The following is a 12,110-nucleotide window of genomic DNA, read 5'->3' as shown; positions in this document are numbered from 1 at the left end:
GTACTCTCTAGCCAAACCCAGATGACATTCCTTTGAATCCTGTAAGGAGCATCTTATCCAGTTACTTTCTTCTCCATCACCATCTGTACAAGTCTCACTGCTAACATTAATCTACTATAGTTTCCCCTCCAAAATGCTTACTTTGTTGATGATCTAATATAGGTTGTAAGTACTCTGAACTACTATCAAATACATTTTATTTTATTTATTTATTTATTTTATTACATTTATATACCGCCCTTTCCCGAAGGACTCAGGGCGGTTTACAGGGTGATTAAAAAACAAAGATACAAAAGTTAAAAACAGATTAAAAAAATTATATTCGTCCCTGCATAAGTAAAACCCCAGTTAAAATTAAGATTAAAACTAAAATTAAAATTCTCAGCCTGGGCCAGAGAGCTCGAAGAGCCAGGTCTTCAGGTCCCGGCGGAATGAACGGAGGTCGGGGGCAGTCCTCAGCTCCACTGGCAGCTGGTTCCAAAGGGCAGGCGCACCCACTGAGAAGGCCCTATCCCTGGGTGTCGTCCGCCGGCAGTCTCTTACCGGTGGCACCCTGAGAAGACCCTCCCTGTGGGAGCGCACTGGACGAAGGGAGCTTGATGCCGGCAGCAGGTGTTCCCTCAGATATCCCGGACCCAAGCCATTTAGGGCTTTATAGGTCATCACCAGCACCTTGAATCTCACCCGGAGGGCAACCGGGAGCCAATGCAGCTCGCGGAGTAGAGGTGTTACATGGGAGTATCGGGAAACCCCCATCACAACTCGTGCGGCCGCATTCTGCACCAGCTGAAGCCTCCGAGTGGTCCTCAAGGGCAGCCCCATGTAGAGAGCGTTGCAGTAGTCTAAACAGGAGGTCACGAGCGCATGAGTGACTGTGCGTAGGGCATCTCGGTCCAGATAGGGTCGCAACTGGCGCACCAGGCGAACCTGGGCAAAAGCCCCCCTGGTCACGGCTCCTATATGGTCTTCAAAATTGAGTCGTGAATCCAGGAGGACGCCCAAGTTGCGAGCCCTATCAACGGGGGGTAACACCTCACCCCCCATCGTTAGAGATGGAATAGTCTGGTTGACCCGAGATGCCGATATGCACAGCCACTCAGTCTTGGCGGGATTGAGACGAAGCCTGTTTCTACCCATCCAGACCTGGACTGCCTCCAGGCAACGGGACATCACGGCGAGGGCATCGCTGGGTTGGTTCGGGGTGGAAAGAAAAAGTTGGGTATCATCAGCGTACTGATGATACCCCACCCCGAAATCACGAATGATCTCACCCAGCAGCTTCATATAGATGTTGAACAGGAGGGGCGAGAGAACCGACCCCTGAGGAACTCCACAAATGAGAGGCCTTGGGGCGGATCTCTGCCCTCCCATCAACACCGACTGCGAACGGCCCAGGAGATAGGAGGAGAACCACCGTAAAACGGTGCCTCCCACTCCCAACCCCCTGAGATGCCGCAGTAGGATACCATGGTCGATGGTATCAAAAGCCGCTGAGAGATCTAATAGGACCAGGACAGAGGAACAACCCCTGTCCCGAGCCCATTTAACAATGTTTAATGTTTGTTATTTCAGCAGTGAGCTAAGTAGACTGGTAACTGGGATTTACATTTCATATTTTTGTGTGAGTAGTAATCTTTAGTGGGTGGGGTTAATGAAGTAAAGTAAGAAGTCACACCATACTTCTTAAGGCCTACAAAACTGTTTTTTGTGTGGATTCTTTCTTGAAACAATGGGAAACTGCTTCATCAATTTTCTGCAATTGCACCACTGAAATTTGAAAGCATGCTAAAAATTACTCTAGAGGTACAAAAATGAGTGCAGGAGCTGTGTGCAACCTGAGACCCTGCACCAGGAAGCTAAATGTTTTAATGAAAGCCTTCCCTGGTCATTTTTTTATCTCCTTTTGCTATTGCAGAATTATGTGGACAAAGAAAAGTCAATTGCCAAGGCACTTGAAGACCTTAGAGCCAATTTTTACTGTGAGCTCTGTGACAAGCAGTATCAGAAACACCAGGAGTTTGACAACCATATAAATTCCTATGACCATGCTCACAAACAGGTAAAAAACAGGGTTTTTTTTCTTACATTGTTTGTGATGTGTGTCAGTTTCTGAGTACAGTGATAAATTCCTTCAATCTGCTTTATGTTTGTCTTCTTCATCCAACACCCAACCCCACTTCTAGCAACTACAACTTGATGTCTCTTTGATGTTGCTTTTGTTTTTGGATGTCTTTCTGGGTTACTGGGAGAAGATAAGGTGCTGGAAACTCAAATGCTGATTGCTTGTGGCCTGAGGTTTTTGGTCACATTCTGAATTGACTGTTGAAATGTGTACTAGGGCTACCCATAAAAAGCATCCAAAAGTTGCAGTTGGTGCCAGCAAAGTATAGGAATTATATAAAGCCTGTTCTGAAGGATATGTGCTGGTTGCACTGTTTATGATGTTGACATTCATTTTACATCCCTCAATGGATCTTACTGAGTTACAGCTTATTTTCCATTACAAACTTGTCCAGCTGATCAATTCTCTGAGGACCCTTTTGAAGACTGGCCTGCTATCAAAGACCCATGCTTCTGGCATGCAACAGAAGACCTTCTCCCGTCCTTTTCTCAAGCTCTGGAACATGAGATCAATTATGGAAACATCCCTTCTCCAGGGGGTTAAACAACCACAACCACTCAATCTTGTCAGGATTGAGACAAAATCTATTCCTCCCCATCTAAACCCAGAGAGCTTCCAGACACTGGGCCAGTACATCAGCAGCTTCACCTGCATAACCCAGGGTTGAAATGTACAGCTGGGTATCATCAATATAAGGATGATACTGAACCTCAAAATTATGGATGACCTCACGCAGCAGTTTCATGTACATGTTAAAGAGGAAGGGAGAGTGTGTCAAGCCCTGAGGCACCCATCAAGTGAGGGGTCCTGGGCATGATCTCTCCCACCAACACCAACTAAAACCATCCACTGAGGAAGGAGTGATCCACTGCAACACAGTGCCTTCCCAATCTCAACCCATGTTGCTGGTCCAGAAGGATACCATGGTATATGGTACTGCAAGTCACTTAGAGATCAAGGAGCACAAAGATGGATGCACCATTCCAATCCCAGCTTTGCCAGAAGATCATCAACAAGTACAACAGTACTATACCCCGACCTGAAACAGGTCTAGATAATCCATTTCCTCCAAGGTCCTCTGCAGCTGCTATCTGACCACCTTTGCCACAATTTTCTCTAAAAGGAAGATTGGAAACTGACTGGTAGTTATTCAGAATGGAGGGGTCCAGCAATCGCCTTTTGAGGATGGGTGCACCAATGCCTCCTTCAAAGCCAGCAGTACCTCCACCTTCCCTCAAAGAAACTGATACCACTGTATGGACTCAGCCTTACTTACCACCTTACTAATCCCAAAGGGGCTGGGACATAATAGACTGATGGCCAGACTGATAGATTGGAGGATTGTGTCCACATCCTTGAGATTCACAGAATCTAACTCACTCAAGAAGATCTCATGAATCTGTATTCTGGGCAACTTACTTAGATCTGCCCAGTCAGAATCCAACTTTGAGGTCCTCCAAAGATGGCATGCTGAGCAGCAGGGTTATTTTTCTCTCCTGCTGACAAACAGCTGATTTCACCACCTAAGCTGGCTCTTTGGCAGCACACTCCCCACATTCGAATGGGAGCTACTAGGAATGACCCTAGATGACCCTCAGACAACAGTGGACCTATCTGAGAAGAGGAATCTTGAAGGTTTCAGTTATCAGTAGGAGTGGCTAGAAGCTGTTTTCCTTTCAGCTTGTTGTTTGTTTTAAGCACACCTCAGTTTTAACTGCACATTTTGATATTTTCTTTTTCATTTTGATTTTTACTTTTACATGTTAATTGACTGGTTGAATGATGATTTATTCTAACCCCTTGCTGGATTTTAAAGTGAACTCTTGTGCTTTCTTTTACTACTTTGTTAGCTGTTGTAAATCATTTTTGATTTCTCCCTATGGAAGTCTGTGGTGATTTCCTGGGTAGTGAAAGTGACCTGATTTGATTTACATTTGTAGCAGATTTTCATTACAGGGATTTTGTATTTAATTAATTTTTAAAAGCTCTGATCTTATTTTTTTTTAATCTTCAATGGAAATCTCCTTTTTCTCACTTAAAAGATTATCTCAACGCTCTCTGAGGTTATTTTGTTATGGTACTTCCCCTGTCATTGAGAGGAATTGTTTACTACTGGCTGTAAAAGCTCAGCGACAGAAGAGTCTTCATCTATATTATAAATGCAAACAATGCAACAACTTAAGGACAAAGCCCTTTGGGAAAAAATGCTTTTCAACCTACAGGTTCAAATTGAAAATTTAAATAAAAAGTTTGATAAAATAACAATGGTTTCAAATCAACCCAAAGATGATATTCAGAAGACTTTGGTGTAAGAAATAGAGCATTCTTGGAAAAAAGAACACAATACCAACAAGAGGATAGAAAAGGCCAGAAACAGACAGAACAAACAACAGAGGCAATAACTATACAAATAGAAGAAGAGAAAGAGAAGACAGAACAAGAGGGTGAGGGAACAGCAAGAGAGCAGAGGACTATGAGATCGACAAGACCTAAATATAAGTAAACAAAATGAAGAAGGAAAATTGATTTTTTTCAGTGAATATAAACGGATTGATTTCTCCTTCAAAAAAGAAAAGAATCTTCAAAAAATTGCAGAAATTAAATATTGATATAATTTGTCTGCAAGAGACACATATAAAAAAACAATATTATAAACTTTTGGAATGTCCAAAAATTGGGAAACTCTACTATGCATCAGTGCAACAGAAAAAAGAGGAGTAGCTGTATATGTTAAAGAGACAATAGATTCTAAAAAGATTTATTTAGATGAAGAAAGAAGAATTGTAATGGTGGAAATATTTTAAAATCAAAAACAGATACTTTTGGTAGTAATATATGCACCAAACAATAAGCAAGAAGAATGTTATCAAAAACTTCATAGAAAAATAGTAGAAATGGAATATCAAAATATTTGCCTAGTAGGGGATTTTAACACAAGAGTAGATGGGACACTAGACTATAAAAGTAGCAAAACAGGAAAACAAGGAAGAAAGAGACTACTTAAGACTTTTTTCAACATCATAGAGGAAATTGGTGTAAAAGACACTTGGAGAGAAACAAACTTAGAAAAACTACAATATACATTTTACTCAAATAGTCATAAATCTTGTCCAGAATTGACATGATTTTGATGACGCCTGAACTAAGAATCAATATGCAGGAAATTGAGATAGAATTATGCACTTGGGCAGACCATAATCCTTTAAAAATGACGTGGAAAGGAATACAGGAAAAATTAAGATGGACTTTGAACCAATCCATATTAAAAGAGAAAGAATTTACAGAATTAGCAACAAAAGAAATGGATTTTTTTTCAAAGAAAATAAAAAAGAAGATACAACACTACAAAATGTATGGGACACAGCCAAAGCATATTTTCGAGGTATAGCTATAACATACATGGCGAAAAAGAAAAAAGACAACAATGTGTGTGTGCTGTTAAGGGAAGAATAAAAAAATGGAATTAGAACTACAAATAAATCCACAAAAGAAAGTACTGAAAAGACAAATGGAAACAATAAAACGTAAATTAAATTTAATAGAATCAGAAAAATTGGCACAACAAATTAAAAGAGCAAAGCAATTTTTTTTGAAAATGCAAATAAACCAGGAAGATGGCTAGCTTACAAACTTAAAAAACAGGAGAAAAAGTTTTACAAATGCCTACAAGATACTCTTATTGGAGGCCAAACTCCCAAACACATGGACTGAAGCAAATATTACTCTGATACCAAAAGAGGATTCAGATTTGACACAGATAAAAAACTACAGACCAATATCATTATTAAATGAGGACTATAAAATCTTTACTTTAATAATAGCTGACAAACTGAAGAGATTTCTGACTGAATTTATACATTCAAACCAAAACGGATTTTTACCAGAGACAAATAAAAAAATAATTTAAGAGTTATAATGGACATATTGGAATATTATGAAATGCATGCAGGGAAACAACTGACATTAGTATTTCTAGATGCCCAAAAGGTATATGATAATGTTTTTTGGCAATTCAACAACTAAAAACAATGGATTTTGGAAAAAAAATATAAATATGACTAAGACAATATATCATAAACAAACAGGAAAATGATTGTAAATGGAGATTATACAGAGAATTTCAATATAAGAACATGCACAAGACAAGGATGTCCACTATCCCCATTGTTATTTATTTTAACTTTGGAAGTTTTAAATAGAAACATTACAGGTGAAACTCGAAAAATTAGAATATCGTGCAAAAGTTCATTTATTTCAGTAATGCAACTTAAAAGGGGAAACTAATATATGAGATAGTCTCATTACATGCAAAGCAAGATAGTTCAAGCCGTGATTTGTCATAATTGTGATGATTATGGCGTACAGCTCATGAAAACCCCAAATCCACAATCTCAGAAAATTAGAATTAGGAGTGTACATAGAACAATATCGGACCTCTGAAAAGTATAAGCATGCATATGTACTCAGTGCTTGGTTTGGGCCCCTTTTGTAGCAATTACTGCCTCAGTGCGGTGTGGCATGGAAGCTATCAGCCTGTGGCACTGCTGAGGTGTTATGGAAGACCAGGATGCTTCAATAGCGGCCTTCAGCTCTTCTGCATTGTTCGGTCTCATGTCTCTCATCTTTCTCTTGGCAATGCCCCATAGATTCTCTATGGGGTTCAGGTCAGGCGAGTTTGCTGGCCAATCAAGCACAGTAATCCCACGCACATTGAACCAGGTTTTGGTGCTTTTGACAGTGTGGGCAGGTGCCAGGTCCTGCTGGAAAATGAAGTCAGCATCCCCATAAAGCTCGTCTGTGGAAGGAAGCATGAAGTGCTCCAAAATCTCCTGGTAGACGGCTGCATTGACCCTGGACTTAATGAAGCACAGTGGACCAACACCAGCAGATGACATGGCTCCCCAAATCAACACAGACTGTGGAAACTTCACACTGGACTTCAAGCATCTTGCAGTGTGTGCCTCTCCATTCTTCCTCCAGACTCTGGGTCCTTGGTTTCCAAATAAGATGCAAAAGTTGCTCTCATCAGAAAAGAGGACTTTGGACCACTGAGCAACAGACCAGGTCTGTTTTTCTTTAGCCCAGGTAAGACGCTTCTGACGTTGTTTGTTGTTCAGGAGCAGCTTGACAAGAGGAATATGACATTTGAAGCCCATGTCCAGGATCCGTCTGTGTGTGGTGGCTCTTCATGCACTGACTCCAGCCTCTGTCCAGTCCTTGTGAAAGTCCCCAACACTTTTGAATGGCCTTTTCCTGACAATCCTCTCCAGGCTGCGGTCATCCCTGCTGCTTGTGCACCTTTTTCTTCCACACTTTTCCCTTCCACATAACTTTCTATTAATGTGCTTTGATACAGCACTTGGGGAACATCCAACTTCTTTTGCAATTACCTTTTGAGGCTTTCCCTCCTTATGGAGGGTGTCAATGATGGTTTTCTGCACAACTGTCAGGTCAGCAGTCTTCCCCATGATTGTGATTCCTACTGAACCAGACTGAGAGACCATTTAAAGGCTCAGGAACCCTTTGCAGGTGTTATGGCTTAATTAGCTGATTAGAGTGGGACACTTTGAGCCTAGAATATTGCACCTTTTCACAATATTCTAATTTTCTGAGATTGTGGATTTGGGGTTTTCATGAGCTGTAAGCCATAATCATCACAATTATGACAAATCACGGCTTGAACTATCTTGCTTTGCATGTAATGAGTCTATCTCATATATTAGTTTCCCCTTTTAAGTTGCATTACTGAAATAAATGAACTTTTGCACGATATTCTAATTTTTCGAGTTTCACCTGTAGACAGGATTCAGAAATTAAAGGAATGGAAATAAAAGGTGAAACTTATAAGTTGCAAGCATTTGCAGATGACTTGGTATTTATCCTAGAGGAACCTTTAGAGATGATTCCTAAATTATTGGAAAAGATAGAACAGTTTCTAGAGATAACAGGACTGAAGATAAATAGAGGAAAAACTAAAGTATAGTTAAAAATCTCACAGATTAAAAAAATTGTCAGAAAAAATAGAACTACAATTAGTTAAAAAGTTTAAATACTTGACAATATACCTGACAGAAAGATATTCAACAATAAAAGAAGATAACTATATAAAACTACTAAACCAAATAAAACTTGACTTAGAAAAGTGGAAAAATCTGCAACTGTCGATGTTAGGAAGAATCGCTATGGTGAAAATGAATATATTACCAAAAATACTGTTTTTATTCCAAATGATACCTATAAAACTAGAGAAAAAATTCTTTGAAGACTTAAATTCTCTAATTCAAAAATTTATTTGGCAAGGAATGAAAGCTAGAATTAAATTGAAAATGTTACAAGAAGCTAAAGGAAACGGAGGTTTTGGTTTGCCAGAGTGGGTTTTATATTATCAAGCATCAGTGCTAACATGAATAAAAGAATGGATAACCCTCAGAAATAAAAGATTGTTGTATTTGGAGGGACATGACTTACAACTCAGTTGGCATGCTTTCTTATGGTATGGGAAAAATAAAATTCATAAATATTTTGAAAACCACTATATTAAAAATGCATTATTATTAACATGGGGAAAAATAAAATGTAAAATATATTTGAAAATTCCAGGATGGCTCTCAACAATGGAAGCATTCGTACATCCAAATCTAGTCAGTCTTGAGAAAATATGAACATATGAAGATATACTCGATTCTGAAGGGAACTTAAAATCTACATGAGAGATGGAAAATCAGGGTACTGATCTATCATGGTGGTCACATTTACAAATGCAAGTGAGATATGATAAAGATGTTAAAGTGTATGGATTTTATAAAGAGCAGATTCTGTTTGATCAGATATTACTAACCTCTGATGAAAAACTAATTAAGAAAACATATAACTTTTTATTAAATTTGAAAATGGAAGATGAACAAGGAAAAGAAACAATGATAACATACTGTAGGTAAAGAACTTTGAATACAATATAGATTTAGAGAAATGGCAAAGCCTGTGGGAAAGAAATTATAAATTGACGTCAACCTCTTATAAAGAAAATCTATACAAAATGTTTTATAGATGGCACTTGCCACCAGTAAGATTAGCAAAAATGTTTAAAAATATGTCAGATAAATGTTGGAAATGTAATTATAAATCAGGTACTTACTGTATTATCATGTGTGGTGGACATGTGTAAAAGCAAAGAGATACTGGACAAAAATACATACCTGGCTAGAAAAGATATTGGGGAAATGTATAGATTTTAAACCTGAACTTTTTTATTAGGTATAATGCCAGAGAAGCTTGATAAACAAAGTGTATATTTGATTTTGCATGTGACAACAGCCACAAGAATTATATTCACACAATATTGGAAAAATGAAGAAAGACCATCAGAGGAAGAAATAATTCAAAAAATACTAGACTGTGTGGAAACTTATAACTTTAAAAAAAGAAGAGTCTTCAGCTATATTATAAATGCAAACAATGCAACAACTTAAGGACAAAGCCCTTTGGGAAAAAATGCTTTTCAACCTACAAGTTCAAATTGAAAATTTAGATAAAAAGTTTGATAAAATAACAATGGTACTAATCAACCCAAAGATGATATTCAGATGCAAATACAGTAACAGCAGTTAAACCAGATTTACAACCCAATTATTGGAATTTAATTTGCTGCTGGAAGACTTGAAGAAGGAGGAGTCTGGTCTGAAAACTGCAGGTTGGTTGGTGTAGTAATAAAGGAGAATATTTGTAGCTCAGGGTTGAAATGAGGGGTCTTTGGTGCTCTCTGAGCTTGGTTGTTTTCTTGCAGACGTTTCATTACCCAAACTAGGTAATATCATCAGTGCTAGTAAGGAGTGCTGTTTCCTGTCAGTTTATATTCTAGTCTTCCAGCAATCAGCACCCAGATCAGCATAGATCAGGGGTGTCAAACTCAATTTCATTGAGGGCCACATCAGCACTGCGGTTGCCCTTGGGGGGCCAGGTGGGTGTGGCCAGGGTGGGCATGGCCTAGTGGGTGGGTGTGGCTGGAGTGCGTGTGGCCTATTGTGTGGGCATGGCCAGCTCTACATCGTTTGCATCAAGGGTGCCTATGGGAGCCTGGGCAGGAGTGGGACAGATCTGAGGGTCTCTGGCAGAAGGAGATGGGACCAGGGCAAGTGCCAAGGCATGGTCCACTGGAGGAGCCTCACTGTTCCTCTCAGGGGGGGAGGGGGGGCTGGATGGTGGCACGGAGGTCAAATGCCCAGCCCAGCCCTCAAGCACCCACGGCACAAAGCCCAGCCCCACTTCTCCAAGGTGGCGCCCAGCTGCACTTACCTCCTCCTCAAGGCTGCTGCTGCTGTGCTTGCTCTCCTTAGCCAGGTTGCTCATGATGGGTACAAGGGCAAAGTCTCAAAGAGAAGCCCATTCCCTCTCCTTGTGAGGAGACCTGGCTTTGTATCCAAAGCTTCCTTAGCAATAGGATGGGAGACCCCCCAAGATAGGCCAGGAGGAGGGGGCAAGGGGATGGTAAAAGGGCAGCAGGGAAGGTCTAAGGCAGGACTTCTCTCAGACCCTCCCTCTCCTTCCTTCCTTCCTTCCTTCCTTCCTTCCTTCCTTCCTTCCTTCCTTCCTTCCTTCCTTCCTTCCTTTCCTTCCTTCCTTCCTTCCTTCCTTCCTTCCTTCCTTCCTTCCTTCCTTCCTTCCTTTCCTTCCTTCCTTCCTTCCTTCCTTCCTTCCTTCCTTCCTTCCTTCCTTCCTTCCTTCCTGTTGTGATTCAGGGTCAGCCTGTGGGTTCGGCATTTGGGTCGGATGATTCAGAGGAGGAGGAGGGGGGTGTTGGAGAGGTTGCTGAGGGGGTTGGAGAGCTTGCTGATGAGAGCCCTCAGCCAGGCCCCTCCCACCTGGTCATGACGCAGACCCAGCTGTGTGAGCCTGACAGCGTGGATGAAGATGACCCACAGCTGGCCCTGTTCAAGGACGCCCGACGCAGGAGGCAGTCAATCAGGAGTAAACAGAGGAAGGCAATGGGGCACCTTGGAAGGAGGCAGAGAGAAGCCACGCCCTGAACTGTATAAAAGGGGAATGTGTGGGAGGGCTGGTTTGCTGAAGGCAACCGTTTGAATAGTTCCTGTTTCATGGTTCGTGTTTGCTCTCTTTGCTCTCTTTGCTCTGTTTATGTTTTTATGTTAATAAATTTGGCAGGCTTAGTTCCAGCCTCTTGCCTTCTTGTAAAAGGGGTTGTCCCTGCCTTTTCTGCAGGGCCGGTAGCAGGCTGATACAGAACAGTTTGCCTTCAGCCTCCCACCCCTTACTATTATTATGGAGCAGCTACGTGCTGAGAATGCCCAGCTCGCCCAGCAACTCACTTTGTTGGCAGCTCAGGTGGCTCAATTGCAAGCTCAGGTCCATGCTGCACCCCCACCATCACCCCCACCCAGGAGAAAATGCCAAGTTGCGATGCCGGATAAATTTACTGGCAATCCAGAATTGTTTCCTGCTTTCCTGGGACAATGCCAGCTCTTTATCAGCGTGAGAGCAGCTGATTTCCCCACTGACCGGGATAAGGTGGGGTTTGTGTTAAGCCTTCTTTCGGGTGATGCAGCTCGTTGGGGCACGCCTCTGCTGGCTCAACCTAGTCCATTGTTGGACAACTTTGTGGGGTTTTGTGATCATATGTGTCTGATGTATGAGGACCCCATAAAGACGCAGACTGCTACTCGACGCCTGAAAGCTCTGAGGCAGGGTCAACGCCCCCTACAGGGCTATATCAGCGATTTTCGGCTGCTTAGCCAGGATTCCGCCTGGAATGAGGCTGCGCTTGTGGATGCCTTCCAGGATGGATTGTCGGAGGAGATGTTGGATGAGCTGGCCCGTGTGGATATTCCCTCAGACCTGAATGGGCTGATCCATCACTGCTGATCCATCTCTGTCAATGCTCGGTTGCAGCAGCGAAGGAGTCGCCGTGCCACCCCACAGACCCCTGCAGCCCCTGTTATGCATGAGCCCCCAGTTCAAAGGGAGGAGCCAATGG

At 41.6% G+C, this 12,110-nt stretch overlaps 1 protein-coding gene across 1 annotated transcript in view; it reads left to right on the top strand.

Moving 5' to 3' along the window:
* LOC308676479 (G patch domain-containing protein 8-like) overlaps positions 1–12,110 on the top strand; it is a 374,388-nt gene that overhangs the window by 312,567 nt on the left and 49,711 nt on the right. The window contains exon 6 of the mRNA XM_081342293.1: positions 1,916–2,059. Coding sequence (XP_081198419.1) covers positions 1,916–2,059 — 144 coding nt within the window. The remainder of the gene's footprint in view (positions 1–1,915; positions 2,060–12,110) is intronic.

This window comes from Vipera berus (genome assembly GCF_964194415.1).
Source record: "Vipera berus genome assembly, chromosome: W".
Lineage (NCBI taxonomy): Eukaryota > Metazoa > Chordata > Lepidosauria > Squamata > Viperidae > Vipera > Vipera berus.
Note: the sequence above shows the minus strand (reverse complement) of the source record. Positions and strands in the feature narration are given on the sequence as shown.